Source organism: Topomyia yanbarensis, chromosome 2 (assembly GCF_030247195.1).
Source record: "Topomyia yanbarensis strain Yona2022 chromosome 2, ASM3024719v1, whole genome shotgun sequence".
Classification (NCBI taxonomy): domain Eukaryota; kingdom Metazoa; phylum Arthropoda; class Insecta; order Diptera; family Culicidae; genus Topomyia; species Topomyia yanbarensis.
In genome coordinates, this window is record NC_080671.1 from 4,126,152 (window position 1) to 4,142,073 (window position 15,922).

Sequence of the window (15,922 nt, forward strand, 5' to 3'; positions counted from 1 at the left end):
TCCACAGAATTTATCAGAAACTCTCGAAGAACCTGCAATATTCTGAGGCGTCTTATTGCTTTCGGTTTTTATTACAAATTCCGAATACTTTAAACGAACTTCAGAAAAATCGTACAAGCGTCAAGAAACTATACGAGTCCAAGAAAATGCTTTTTACATTTTCAACCGTTCTAGTTGTAGGAAACCATTTTTCTAAAATTAAAGACCCAGTGATAGAACGGTTTATCACTAATATGGGGATTAATTTAGTAATAAATATTATTTTTTGTAAATTTTTATTCAATATTAAACATAAAAAGTAATATTTTGAAATTTATTTTTGTGATTCGATAGTACGTACACTAAACGAAGCGAAGGTGTACGTACTATCGAGGTATACCTGTATACCAATTTTTAGGTAGTTTTCAAGGAGTTATTTTATCGACTTCTTCCAAAATTCGGCGAACCTATTCCCATTCGTGCGATAGTTTATGTTAAAAGGGTATCCTAAATTAAACGGTATACTTAAGGGTTTATATATTGCAGATAGAGTAAATTCATAAATTTTCAGCTTTTTCTACACAATATTACAAAAGCTTCTTAAACAACTGCTCCTAAAGATTATGTAAATTATAAAGTATTTGAAAATTTTTAATAGAAGTGACGGAAGTAATGTTTCAAAGGTTTTCTTCCATTTTATTCCACTATGTTTTTATAGTTAAATGCACTTGCACTTCACTATTTAACAGACACCGGTATTTCGATTACTACTTGTAAGCTTCTTCAGTGTTTGTATCAGTCTATAGGAAATTACGGGATTGTAAAGTCGTTTTATCTAGGGAAGCGGGTAGGCTGTGGTCGGTGGGTACCTAGGTGCATGAAGCTGACCGTTTTTTGCATGTAGGTAAAATTTCGAAGAGCCATGAATATCCGTTACCTTGGTCTCGATTTAATAAGAAAGGAGTCGAATGTTTGAAAATTTCCAGGTTTTCAGATACGTCTAATTTCCAAGGATTAGAGACTTGACGCTGAATTTTAATATCTTCTATAGTTAAGTTATGTTTTTCTGAAAAAGCGTGTTGCGCTACCTTGGATTTGAAGTGGAATGGTAAATTTTTAACAGATTCTCTAGAAGCTTTTGCTATTTCCGCAATATGCTCTTTGAATCGAATTTCTAATGTTCTCCTGGTTTGTCCAATATAAACTTTATCATAATCTGAACATGATATTTTGTATATCCCCGATTTGCTCAGTGTTTCTATCGGATCCTGTGTGGATCCTAGTATTGATTTTTTACTACTGAAAACTAGATCTACGCCAAACTTTTTTAATTTTGAAGTTGAAATCCACTGCTACTCTTTTTAAATTTTCAGTTGTTGGAGTTAAGGTTGTGAGGTTTTGCTTATGAAGTATTCTAGATTTTTTTTTATTAATTATTGATTGGATGGTTTGCTCTGGATACCCGTTGAGCTTACCTGTTTCGAAAATGAATTCAGTTTCTTTAGTTTTTACTTCTTCCCCTAATGGTAGAGTAAGCATTCTATGGACCATGTGGTGAAAAGCGGCCATTTTATGCTGATATGAATGGTTTGAAGTATTTGGTATAATTCTCCCAGTATTTGTAGGTTTTCCTATATATTTCGAAAGTCAAGGACCCCCCTCTCTTTTTACAAGCACATCCAAGAAGGACAAATTGTTATTTTTCTCTTCTTCATGTGTAAAATTGATATTTTTATGGATGTTGTTAATGGTTTCCAACATCCGGGATAAATTTTTACGTTTGATAATACAGAAGATATCGTCATCGTATCGCCACCAGCGTTCTCGTAGCGCACCTTTTTCTTTTAAACATTCTTCTAAGTTTGCCATAAAAAGTTCACAAAAAAATGGAGAGAGTGGGTTACCCATCGGAGCACCCGTGGTTTGTTTATAGAAGACACCCCGTGGTTTGTTTATAGAAGACACCCCGGAATGTGAAATAATTTTCTTCCATGCAAAGGCGAGTAAGTTGGATATAAGATCTTACTTTGCTTTTCCATAGACTGTTGTTATTTTGTTGTAATAACCAATCCTCTAGTAGGCTAATTGAATCTTTTACAGGGACACTTGGGAATAGTGCGGTTACGTCAAAGGAGACCACAATCTCATCGTCTTTGATTTCACCTGAGTTTTGAAGTTTGAGAGGGAATTCTTGTGTATTGGTGATGAACCGGCTGGAAAACTTTTTTGGCATATTTTGAAATTCTTGCACTAGCCATTTTGCAATTTATTGGGTTGGGTCACCTATTGATGAAATAATTTCCCTGATTTCATTTCCGGGTTTGTGAATTTTTGGGAGTCCTTTTATTCGGGGTGAGATGGGATTTGAAACTTTGAAACGAGTGAGATTCTCACCCAAGAGGGGTTTACAGTCTTTAAGAGTTTTTAAAACACGTTTAATCATGTCCAGGAGGGGGTTCGTTCTCTGTGCCCTGTACGGGCCAGATGTAATTCTTTGGGTCATGTCAGCGTCATATTCTTCTTTGTTCATTATTATAACTTTATTTCCCTTGTCAACCTTTAAATAAAAAACTGGCTTTTCCCTCAATTCTTTTATAATTGTTATTTCTTTTGTTTGACATTTTTGTGGAGTATTTTATTTAATTATTTCCGCTGTCGTGGATCTAGCGTCATTAATTGTTGAAAAATGAAGGTTGCAATTATTGATACCTGTTTCTAGGTCAATGATAACTTGTTCAAAATTTGGTGTTGATGCTATTGCATAGTTAAGTCCCTGATTTAACAAAGTCGATTGTTCTTCGGTAAAGCTCTGAGATGAACGATTTACCACAACGTCATTTAAAATGTGTACTGTCGGTTTGGGTCGGTCAATGTAGGATTTTAGTCTTAAATTGTCGAATTTCTTGTCCAACAGTTTTCTCTTTCTTTCCGATTCACACTTTTCTGCAACTTTCACTTTTGTTAGGAATAAACAAAAACTCATTGGGTGTTCTTTAGCCAATTTCAAATGCAAGCTATAGCACTCCAATGTTGTCACATTTAATACACTATTTAAACGTTTTATACTATGATTTAAGAAATCGGCTTCCATCTTTTTCACTACACTTAAAGTCACGGATGTCTTTAACTTGACTTTATGACAAGTTGGGGTCAATTGAAATTTTTTACACTTTCTAAGAAAAGCAACATCTTTATGTAATCCCGCGATTTTTTTTTAATAAATTTATTATGCACACTTGACTTGGTTGCCATTTTCACAATAGATATGCGAACGGAGGTCTTAGTGGAATGTATGTAATGTTTCAAAGGTTTTCTTCCATTTAACCACAGCCTACCCGCTTCCCTAGATAAAACGACTTTACAATCCCGTAATTTCCTATAGACTGATACAAACACTGAAGAAGATTACAAGTAGTAATCGAAATACCGGTATCTGTTAAATAGTGAAGTGCAAGTGCATTTCACTATAAAAACATAGTGGAATTAAATGGAAGAAAACCTTTGAAACATTACATACATTCCACTAAGACCTCCGTTCGCGTATATATAGTGACGGAAGGTTATCGAAATGTTTCGTGAAAAAAATTCCAGTAATGATAATGATTTTCCCTAACGTGTTTGGTGAGTTTTTATTTGTTCTTTGGTATTAGGATTAGAGATAATAATTCAGATCAAAGATACTACTGGGAAGTCATTTTTAGAAAAAGTGGATATCAAAGTAAAGTTTGAACTATGCACGCATGCACTTCAGAGGTAGCGAGATATCAAGAGCTGAAATTTCAGTGCTTAGTTCTTAGCCGAGTTGGGAATTTGAGTAAACGCTATTGAGAGTATGGACTTAAAATCCATTCGAAAATTAGTTTTTCGAATTTTTTGACTCAACACAACATATATAACGCCTTTAGGAAAATTCAGCTTTCCCAACACAGTGCATTGGTTGAAGAATTTATATATGTTATTAACGAAGCATTAGCAATAATTCGTTTGTATTTCTATTTTATGGGCCATTTTTCCGCTTTTTCATTAAATTGGTTTAACTTTTGAGATTTCTTGCACTGATATTGTCCTATGCTAATTTGACAGATTCTCTGAGTCCTTGTAGTATGTGTTATCAAAAACATCGCGAAGCATCAAGTTCTAAATTTTCTCAATCGATATGATACCCGAAGAAAGCGATAAGTGTTATAAGAAATGTATCATCACACTGTTAGGTGGATTAAAAGCGTTTTTTCTATGTTAAACTGTCTAAGAAACGCCTAGAAAAACCTTAGCTTTGTTAATAAAAATCAGACCAAACCTGCGGGTGTTTGCTGGTAGCCTTATGAAACGTGTCTTTTCAATGCCGTATTCTGATTTGATGGTAATTTTTTGGGTAATAATGGTTTAGGCGCACCGTGCGTTATTAAAAATACAAGGGGTCCATTTTACATCATATTTGCTGCAGATACACTACCACATTCAAAATATTCTTTCAATCTTTCTACATCCAGTACATAGGAACGAATCAATAGCGCATCCTAAGCAAAAAAAAACTTAAAAATAATTTTTGATGCAATGTCAGGTAGTAATCAATTATTTCAAGTTATTCAACTAATCGCTGATTGCTGAGATTTTATGTTCTGCACATTCAAATCAGCTCGGGACAATGATATGTTGAATGTGAAACTAGTCATTGTCATTTGTTAGCCTTGCGTTTCAACCAGATTTCTTTTCGATGAGATGAAATTTGGCACGTCAAAGAGAAGATCATTCGATTGTTGCTGTCAGATTAGATGCACAGAATAGTGTAATTAAATTCATTTATGGTGCAAATTGAGATACTTCTGCTTAATAAATATTATATAGATGTTTAAGAAACAGTTTATGCAAAGAATTGAGTAGTAAATGTTGATACGACCGATTAATGAACAGAAGAGAAAGACCCCAAAGAGAATCTCTCATTATTACTTACGTCCTAATCTAAATTTGCCGTATTCCAAGCAGAAATCTTCACGATTCTGTGTGGCGTACATTCGGCACTTCAACAGGTAATTTACAAGAATTTATTTTGTCTGACTTTCAGGCTGCCCCTAAAAGCATAGAGTTCGAACAGATTTAAGATCGAAATTAATAATCGCTAGTCGAACTCATATCGAAGAACTTAGTATTAGCTATTTACCTAATCATTTCCAGTAAAACCGGTCAATCCGGTATTACTCGAAATGAATGAGCGGACGAATTGGCTAGAGTGGGCACTGCGACTGACTTCGGTCCAGAATCAGTTCTACCACTTTCGATAAGTTTGATTAAGCACAAGATTCGCTCTTGGGTTGCATCCGAACATGCCAACCATTGGCGTAGCTTGCAAACTTGCGTTCAAACAAAGACATTTCTGTCGGATGTGAGTCCGGAAATGTCAAAGAATTTGCTGCATTTTTCTAAGCACAATCGCATTAGTCTAACCATGGCACTGACTGGACATCGCACACTCACTTATCACATGTCTATTATTCAGCGTGATGAGTATTATTCTTGTGATCTTTGTGTATCTGATTTCGTACCTTCATATCATTTGATATGTAACTGCTCTGCAGAAATGCAATCGCGTATCCGGATTTTTGCTTCTCCATACATAGATGAACCTATGTACAGACAGCTAACACTCAAACACATGCTATTGTTCCTATCCCAGTGTGGTAAAGAACTATAGTTTAAGCCGTATTTGAATGACAATACCTCTTCCGGCGTGTTGTCATTCTGTTATCTCAAAATCCTCTCGGGGATGTCGCTATATCCGCTCATCGAGAAGAGTCTCTTATTCCCGTCGGAGGGAAGAATACTTCCATATTGTCTATGTTCTCTGCCATCAGGAAATGATAAACAGACAAATCACGGCAAAGCACAAATCTCTGTTCAACATCGGGAACGTGCCATTTGAGCTAGTCGCTACTGATTCCTGATTCTTGAATATATACAAACATAAACTGGAAACAGATTCCTGTAAACTCTATGAGACCAGTAAAACTGAAGAACTTGATCGAATCAACTATTTAGTAGGAAAGTTGGGAAGCCCGAAGATGTTTTAATACCATATCTTAATGATTCCACTCGGATTGTCATATGAATTTCTAACAGTTTTAATTGTTTATTCATTTTCCTCTTGTGTGCACCGATTTGAAGTTTAAATTTGAAGTACCCATGCATGTTTTATACTTCTGTAGACAAATCGTCATTGGCATAGTTATTTTCACAACAAATGTCAACCTAGAAATGAGATTTTGAAACCACTAAAATATTGTTTTCACTTGGTTGTCACGAAAGCCACATAAAAGATTCTCGGGTAATGTCAGGTATCTTAGCTAATTCAGGATAAAATACTGTCACTGAGATAGCCTACTGGTGTAAACTGATTCTAATAAAGTTTTCCTTATGTACATACAAATTTTCAACTGCTGTGTATTTAAATCACCTAATGCTACTTGCATCAAAAGAGTTATTTTTAAACGCCATATTACGTCTACAATATACTATAACACTATTCCAACATAACCGACGGGGTCGAATAAATCATAAATTTGATCTTCCGAGGAAATTTAAATCACATCGTCACATATTGATTCCGGAATCTACCGGAATTAAATCACCGCACTTAACTATTGCACTCGATCCCTGCAAAGCCCGATCCACCGGAGGTATTGAAGCGTAGCGAAAATTGTAAATCGATATGGCTGCAGCAACAATTTGTGCATTTCCGCCACACAGTTGTACCAGTAGTATCCATTGGCTACACGGTATCAACACTAGCATGGTGCCAATCCAGTACGAAACGGACACAATCATGCCCCCGAATGTATACAAAATCCTCACATTCAAACTGACCAATCGTACGCCCGTTCATGTTTCCATCAATAATTATTTTATAACTGTGAAATTGGGGAATCGATTAACAAAGTCAATGTTACCATTTCCCAAATCGCCTTCAATATTTGTAAAAATCGTACAATGTTTTACGTTCCAGACACTTACTAGTCTCGAGAGATTGGTTTGAATTTGGCTAATATTCTGAGTTAGCGCGTGCATCCTCTTTTCCTCTGAGTAATCCACAGTGTGTCCAGCAAATAAACCTTTCAGACGTAATCCTCCTTTTCGTTTGAAGCAATTATCAGCATTGTCACTAGATTCACTAATATTCCCAAACTTTCCGGTTCACCGCTTGATCCCGTGTTCCGTCCGGTTCGTTCAAATTCCCGCAGTCAACTGAGATTGACGATAAATCACCGCGCCGTCTGTCTGTCCCGGAGCCCAATGTAAAAGCATGCAAATTTTCCCACCCTGGCCGCATCAGCGCGCCAGCTCAGGGATATCATCGGGAAGGAAGCAAAAGTCCTACATTTCCATCGCAACGTTTTGGCACTCACCAGCAAGCAGGACGCACTCAAGTGAGGTAATGAATAAAGAACAGCAAGCGTTGACGATAGAAAGAGGGCGGAGCGAGTGCGCATCGAGTGCCGAATTTTCGTGGAGCTCTTTACGGTGTTGCGCAATTGTATGCTATCACGGTTGATGGTGAGATTGTCTTTTGTTTGGCGGTTACCACCCACTGTGATGATGAGTGATGCTGTGAGCTTTCATGTTTGGAAGCTAGCTTTCATCGGGAGCTTGCTTTAAATGTTGTCTTATGTTTACTGTTTTTTTTTCTGATCGACTCGGCGCTAAATGATACCAGATGTGAAATGGGATTGAATTTTGTCACCTCTAAGGTCGATGTGGAAGTGAAATATTCTCGGTTGGCCGAGTTGACAGTGTAATTTCGCGTAAAGTGATCCCTATGTAATGTTTATCAAAAAGTAATTCAAAAGTTGTGCCGCTTATAATCATCGCCGTTGTGGTCAATCTGGGTAGCCAAAATACGTTCAAGATGAACATTTTTTATTAACAGAGCGAAAAATTGCCAGTAGAAGATTGTACACGACGAACTTACCACTTGAGTCAATTTTTTCTCATTCCTGAATGGAAAGTGCGACACAACACCTCCTATGTGTTTTTCAAACTGAAACTTGCTATAAAATTAACGCTACACGCATAGCTTACTATGTTCATTACAGCAAGCCGTTTTCAACGATGGCTTTATATTTTCGATGCAATCTCCGGTAATTATTAAAAAAGAGTAAATGATATTCCATTTTATCACGTTAATGATTAATTATGGTTCACTTCATTATTTGGTTTACCTGTATGTCTGTATACTCCACTTATTATTGCGAATCAACAGCTTGATTCGTCGTTTTGCCATTATTACGGGTCTGGTTTAATCAAATAATTTTTGCTTTCCTTATTATTGGTCCTGCGACAATTTTTTAACTCTAGATGATAAGGAATACCCCAATTGACTTGTAATAGACCTGTTCCAGAATCACTAGATTTAATGATTCAGACGGAAACCAACCCTGACTGTTTGTTCAGCTCTCATACTCGATGGGAGTCGGGACGTTTATAAGGGAGGGGTGCAAATTTTCTGCAGCGATGAAAATTTTATAACGATCATTATTACGGCTCATATAGCTGGTAGCTTTTCCAGTTGGGTGATGATACCTACCATCCTGAATAGCAAAACAGTTGGTTGGAATCGGGCGCTTCCGGTAGGACTACTAACTAATGCGACATTCATTGCAATGAGTTTTGTTCGCTGTTTTATAAAATTAAATGCTTTCATAATTGATGACATAATTAGATGCGGGTGGACCGATGTGGCTGAATTATTCAATTTAGAAATAACTGGTTTAGATGCATTCGGTATTCGAAAATAAAATTATTTTATATTCGTATCTCAAAGACAAACAGCTAGTAACAGTAGTCTTATCAGCCAAATTTCAATTTATTTTATTGTTCTATCGCAAACTTTACCTTCATTTAACCAGAGATTGTTTATGTCGACATCTATGAATTTCCATAAATATTAGATACTTAGAGCCGATTTCTTCACCCTCGCTTAACGTTTAAGACAGGTTTACGCTCCGGTAAACCTGGTTTAAAAATTAAGCAGACTGAAGAAATCGACCCTTAGAATTATGTACCAGTAAAATTAAATTGAAAGTTGTAAGATTTAAAGATATAAAAATGATGTGCTAGTTGGAATTAGGAGAGTGTTTTCACGAAACAAAAGCAAGTTAGCTGTTAGGTGTTGGAAAAGGTGACCAAAACTCAAATTCTCGGCAACTCAGTTTAAATCAATTCGAAAGCCGTTGTTTAAATTCCACCGATCCTCAACATAAACGAACTAGTGCGAAATTCGGTGCCTGTGGCTATTCCGCTATCTTCTACACTTTTTATACTCAAGAACAATTCGCGAGCATCTTTGTCGGAGTGCAAGGATGCCAACAGTCCGTGCTTCTATAAACCTATCCAGAACTTGCTTCCTAGTCAGATTTACCTATTACAATCTCAATGACAACTAGTTTCGCCACAGATCGACAACATTACAGACTTCAATGGTTTGATCTTTTCCAACCATTTGGTTTAGAAATGAGCGCGATGGGCTCAGGATTCGACGATTTTTACGGTATACAACGGGTATTCAATAAAAAAAAAATGAGAATGATTTATCTTTCTGTAATAAAGTAACATAAAGAGAATTGCTCTCTGAGCTCTCTAGAAATGGGTAGTATGTTTCTTTTTGCTCGGTTGCTGTCAGTTCGATCGAAGATGGCGTCGAAACAGCAAGCACTCCGCGAGTGTGTTGTACGATTTTACGAAACGCATGATCATCGTGGAAAAAAGTTTAAGGTAGACCACTTTCGAGACGAAAACATGCCCGTGACAACAGTTTACCGGATCTTGACATCCTTGAGCGTGGGGCGGAAGGCCGGTAGCAGCCGTCCGGCGAAGATAATGACGAAGAAGAAGAAGAAGAAGAAGAAGAAGAAGAAGAAGAAGAAGAAGAAGAAGAAGAAGCAAGTGTTGAAAAAGCTGTTCGCCAACAAGGAGGGAACGAGTTTGCGTGACGCTGGCCGAAAATAACACTACTCCCATACCTGGATTCACCGAACCCTCAAGATTGAGGACATCATCTGTCGGAAGAAGACTCGGTCTTCCGAATACACGGATGAGCAGATAGCGATCGTGAAATCGCAATGTCGCACAGTGCCATACATAGTTGTGACAAAATTATAAAAATTGGTCTTTGTGGCTAAAATATGTGGTTTTAACTAATTTTGGGTCGCTGAATCCATTTCTGCTATCAGTTTTGAGATTCCATATTTCATTTTTTCGACTACTTTTATGTAAACCCATTTGAATGCGTTCGTCGTTAAAGGGTTAATATGAACATAAATCATAGTAGCCAATCACATCGGATAGCAGAAATGGTTGACAAAACTAGTAAAAATCACTTATTTTTCAGTAATATTGTAAGGAGAGGAGTAAGGAGACAATTTGTAAGGAGATTTATGAGCTACAGGGCGTCTCCATATGGGTATTTTCAAAAACGTAGATATAACAACTTTGGCGCAAAAATGCGCAAGATGAACCCTGTATATCTTGAAACTACACTAAATTTTGAGTCAGATTCATGATAAGTGACCCACGGGAGACCATCTCAAAAATTGGAAGACGTATAAAGATAAATTACTGATGTGATATAAAAATTTTCAATTGGTTTTTTTTGATGCAGAACAAACGTAAATAAGTTTTGCACAAAAATCTCACATCTATAGTTTAGCATATTCATTCTTCTTTCCAATGAACTTAAAATTGCTCCAATCGGATGTGTAGTTCTTGAGATATCGCCATTTGAAATTCTAAGGTACTAACAATTCTAATGAATTGAATTGAACATAAATCCTCGACATCACTTGCTTCAACGACATGTTAAAAATTCATTTTTCATCCGATTATAGTAAAATTTTGAGATACCTTTATTCAAACTGAGAGAAAAATAAAATAAATATTTACAAAAGAATTTCAAGACGTTGATTTTTGGGGTTTTGTCACTCGTCGTGCCACTGTGTGTCGGTGAATGAAGAAGAACTACTGCGGGACGTCGATCGTGCTGGACGACGAAAGTTACTTTCCACTCTCGAAGAACCACATTCCTGGAAACGAAAGCTACTACGTTTTTTATGCCAGTAATTGTTAGATATCGTGATATTAGTTTCGTTCCTTCGCACAACAAATATTCGTATCGCACCTTCGAGCGCTATATGGAACAACAAATTTAAAAGCCCATCGCTTCAACCGATCTAACGTGATATATCTCTGGTTATTCTGCCGCTTACCATCGTTATCTGCCCTGTTCGTTTCGTTTCACTTAATTGTACGCTGCCTGGAAATTCACAATCGGATGGTCGTATTTTCGAAATTTGTCCAAGATATATCGTAGGCAAACGTTTTGTCCGTCGTAAATCGTCTGTTTTGGTATTCACCGTCACACGATTCAGCCAACGGGCGCAGTCTTTTAAACAGAGCAGGGCATTCATAGGCGATATTGAGGATTTTTATGCGATATTGAGGATCTTTTAGATGTTCTAACGGGATTGTGTTATTGCCATTGGACCACGTGGGTGGATCCACAGCATGTTAATCATTCTTAATACTTATTGGTGATTGCGATATCCTTAACTTTTTGTTATGTTGTTCGTTTATATGACGTTGCTCAATGCGGAGCCATTGCCTTTTATATATTAACAGCAAATAAAGATAATGATTTTTTCAATAGGCTACCCAAGTAACCAATAAGCATTATAACGTAGCCTAATATCTGCTTTAGATCCACATATAAAGCAGTTTTAAAGAGCCGTGAAGCCCTAAATACTAATATAATGCTGGTATTATATCAGAAAAGGCAAAATAGAGTTGATAGGGCGAGGTAGAAAATCTTTAAACTTATAATGAAATTCAACTTAATCTAAACTCATGAACTTAGATATAAAACTAAAATTAAATTAAAGCTTAACTTAGGCCACTACATGCAACTTACCCTAATGTATTTCAAAGCAATCTAAAAAATTGTAAAACCCTTACGCTAGAACAGTACGGTCCAGTAAAACACATGAGTAAAAGTGATACAATCACCACCAATTGTATCACAGGGCAGATTAAAGGGTTAATGAAGATGAGATGCAGGCAGTAATAAACGATTATCGAACTAGACAAGATCGTTTTCTTTTTCTCGCGCGCGTCCGTACAAGTGGAACCCTAATTATAATTACGATAGTTCATTTTGAACTGAGTTTGTTGGTCGGTTAAAAGGTCCAAGCGGGACACAGATTTTACTAGATTGGCCAAGGGTCAATAAGAAAGCCTTCGTATCCCATCCTATCGAACATCTGGTCCTTCGAGCCGGATACGAAGGACAATCCAATAGTGTCTGTGGCCACGTTGACACGAAGAAAACTGTGCGGTGATAAAGTTAGCCATTTTGCGCGCACCCAAGCCAAGCCAAGCCAAGCCAAATCTGATATTGACTATTGTTCATGGTTGGCGCCATTAGCAACCAAGCTTGCTTTGTAGTTTATAAAGGGTCAGTTATACCAAGCGACGCTACGCTGGCGTCTGTAAGTGCTTGAAAGATTTTGGCGGAAAACCAGTAATATTAATAGTAGCACCGATTCAATTGTGATAATTTTGCTGCTTTCAGTGAAGCGAACACAGTGTTTGAGTTGAACTAAAAGTACTCAAATTTCCTTGGTGGTCATCACGTCCGCGACGGGAAGTATTTTCGATTCGATCCGGGAAGGAGAATTCACGTGCCGTTGCACCCACGTGTCGTCGCGTGTGCAAGTCGTTTATTGTCGTTCGGATAACGACATTGTCGGGAAATGGCCACCAAGAAGTTAAAGGACAAGAAATTGAAGGACAAGTTTACAGTCCGTAAGTCACTCGTTTCATCACTAGAAACAGTCGAGTTCTTTGTGGAAAATTATGAGGAAGGCCGCGATTTCCCTCAAATACCAGGTTGGTTGGACTTAGTGGACCAAGTGTACCGTGAATATGTGAAGGAACAATCGGAGATTGAAAGAATGGACGGTGGAGATGCTCCGTTAGTGAACCATCTGCAGGAACGGAGAGAATTTGATTCCAGGTATTGTACCACAAAAGGTTGGTTGATGAATGAATTCAACCAGAAATGCCACCAATATGAACGTACCGCAACCGTCCAGTTTCCACTTGCGGCTTCCAGAAATTGATTTGCCAAAATTCGATGGTGATTACTCACGGTGGCTAGGATTTCGGGACACATTCAAGTCCATGGTGCATGATGTCGCCGATATCCCATTAGTTGCCAAACTTCAATTCCTGCTCCAGTCGTTGGAAGGAGAGGCACGCAAGCCTTATGGAACGGTAGACATCGGATCAGCAAACTATCTAATAGGGTGGGGCATTGTTATATGGAAAAACGTAATCATAGCCACATCAACCGTGCACAGCACTTTTTTGGTTCCTTTTGGGGTCCCGAACAACTGTGCAAAATTTGGGGTCGATTGGTGTTGACTCGGCGTAGCGCATTGCGTTTGAAATTTGTATGGAGATTAGTATGGGAAAACCTACATTTTTGCATTTTTAATTCTACAGTCTACAATTATTCCTGTAGTGTGCCAACAAATAGATAGAAGTATAGTCCAAGATATGCTGAACAACTTTGCCGAAGGATGTATGGTGTTAGAATGTCTCTAAGCCAAGTTATAGCTGTTCAAAGTTCGATACATCGAATTAAATGCCAAAAATCATTTTTATTGCCAACACTGCGGGTGTACCAATAGTATTTCATATAGCATTCCAAAATAACATTATATATTTTAGTTTTACCACATTGGTATGTTTGGATGAATTATTCAAAAGCCTTAGCTCAATTTCATGACCATAGGTAGTTGAGCAATAGGGCGTAGTGAGTAGTGAGGAGGGATGGGGGTGGACTTTAATATGTAGAAATTCGAACTGAAATGTTGCCGAGTTGGAATGTTCAGACGAATTATTTCAAAACAATTACACAATGTCCTACGCATAATAGTAACGATGAAATAAAACATGCTGTATCCATTTGCCTTGACTTTTATCAATAGAAGTTACGTTATAGACTGAATCAACTGATGTCGAGTTGATATGTTAGAGGATTGCATTGATTATATATTATTTTATTATATTATTGTTTAATGGGCACTATGATTTGATGGGATGCTCATTTCGATGCTGTTCGATCACCTGAAGCAAAAATTGTTGTAGGGATCTGGTGGATTTCATGTTGAAATTCAGAAATTAGCTCCACGCCTCGTGGTCGAACAGCATAGAAATGAGCATGCTATCAAATAATAATGCGTATTAAACCGAAATATAATCCTCTGACATACCAACTCGACGTCAGTTGATTCAGTCTATAACGTAACTTCTATTGATAAAAGCCTAGGCAAAGGGATACAGTATGTTTTATTTCATCGTTACTATTATGCGTAGGACATTGTGTAATTGTTTTGAAATAATTCGTCTGAACATTCCAACTCGGCTACATTTCAGTTCGAATTTCTACATATTAAAGTCCACCCCCAACCCCCCTTACTACGCCCTATTGCTCAACTACCAGTTTGCCATACAGCCCTGACTCCGTGTAGCCTAGAATCAGTCTTGAAAAGATTCTGGGAATTAGAAGCAGTAGAGTCTGGCCGACTGTACTCAGTAGAAGAAGCTTCCTGCGAGGAACTTTATAAGTCTTCAACTACACGCAACGATAGTGGACGATATGTCGTCCGCCTTCCACGAACGGAAAATCCAAATATCCTCCTAGGCGAATCAAGGAGCATCGTCGAGAAACGCTTTAGGAGCTTAGAACGACGCCTTAACCGGGACGAGGCCACGAATTCATGGACGAATATCAACGACTTGGTCATATGCGGAAGATCCCCGATCCAGTCTTATCCCATCCTATCGAACAATAGTGCTTTTACTGTGCAGATATTGACAGCTCGTTTCGGCTGTAGTAATGCTATTATATAGCACCAGTGTACAAATGTCATATTTGAAAGCCTAATATTGCCACCACTAATGCTATTAAAAAGCTTCTGTTGTGGTAGTCCGCCATGGTTTTAAAACCATTTCTTATGTTTCCTTTCGGTATGATAAGCAAAAAGGAAAAAAAAAATTAAATAAAATGCTCTGTTTAAAACCGTAATTGATTCTCTTCTAATGCATTGTAATGAATATCCGTAATGGGCTTAATTTCTCACATGATATGAATGTTTTATGAAAATTACCTTTAGTAAATCTCGAACTGAGGCACTTTACCTCGTCCTTCACGGTAAGTGCGCTGCGTTTTTTAACCGTCGTTATAGGTCCCGATGATTTTTATGTACATTTTTGTATTTTTGCCTTTCTCAATAGAAAGGTATTGCAATTGCTCTGAAACCCGACTTTTTAACGGAGGCCCGGAGGGCCGAGTGACATATACCATTCGAATCAGTTCGTCGAGTTCGGCAAATGTCTGTGTGTGTATGTATGTGTAAGTGTATGTATGTGTGTGTATGTGCGTCTGTGTGTGTACGCGAACACAATCTCACTCACTTTTCTCAGAGATGGATGAACCGATTTTTGCAAACTTAGTCCCAAATGAAAGGTGCAACGTTCTCATAGGCTGCTATTGAATTTCTAATGGATCCGACTTCCGGTTCCGGAATTACGATCACGCAGAAAATGTAGATTTTAATAAATTCTGCAATGAATGTATAAAGGTGAAAATTTTTCCAAAATATGACCAAATGAAAGGTATTGCGTCCCCGTAAATGGCTATTTAATTTCATCGCGATCCGACTTCCGGTTCCGGAGTTACAGGTTGTGGCGTGCGATCACATAGCAAATTGTGATTCAAACCGATACTCCGATGAAAGCAAAAAAGGTAAAAATTTCGCTAAAATGTCTCTCAAACAACTTAAATTTGGTCACCGACGGCCAAACAAACTTTCGTTGACTACATTGACCACCA

At 37.6% G+C, this 15,922-nt stretch overlaps 1 protein-coding gene across 3 annotated transcripts in view; it reads right to left on the bottom strand.

Annotated features, from left to right (window-relative positions):
* Nucleotides 1-7,197, bottom strand: part of LOC131678280 (ETV5-related protein Ets96B-like) — a 74,675-nt gene extending 67,478 nt beyond the window's left edge. For 2 of the 3 annotated variants that reach the window (XM_058958317.1, XM_058958316.1), the window contains exon 1: nt 6,985-7,197. In XM_058958317.1, the coding sequence (XP_058814300.1) occupies nt 6,985-7,038 (54 nt within the window). In that variant the 5' untranslated portion in view covers nt 7,039-7,197. Of the gene's footprint in view, nt 1-6,047; nt 6,105-6,984 lie in introns of those variants that run through there. The other variant, XM_058958318.1, reaches the window with a different exon arrangement.
* Nucleotides 7,198-15,922: the final 8,725 nt, after the last annotated feature.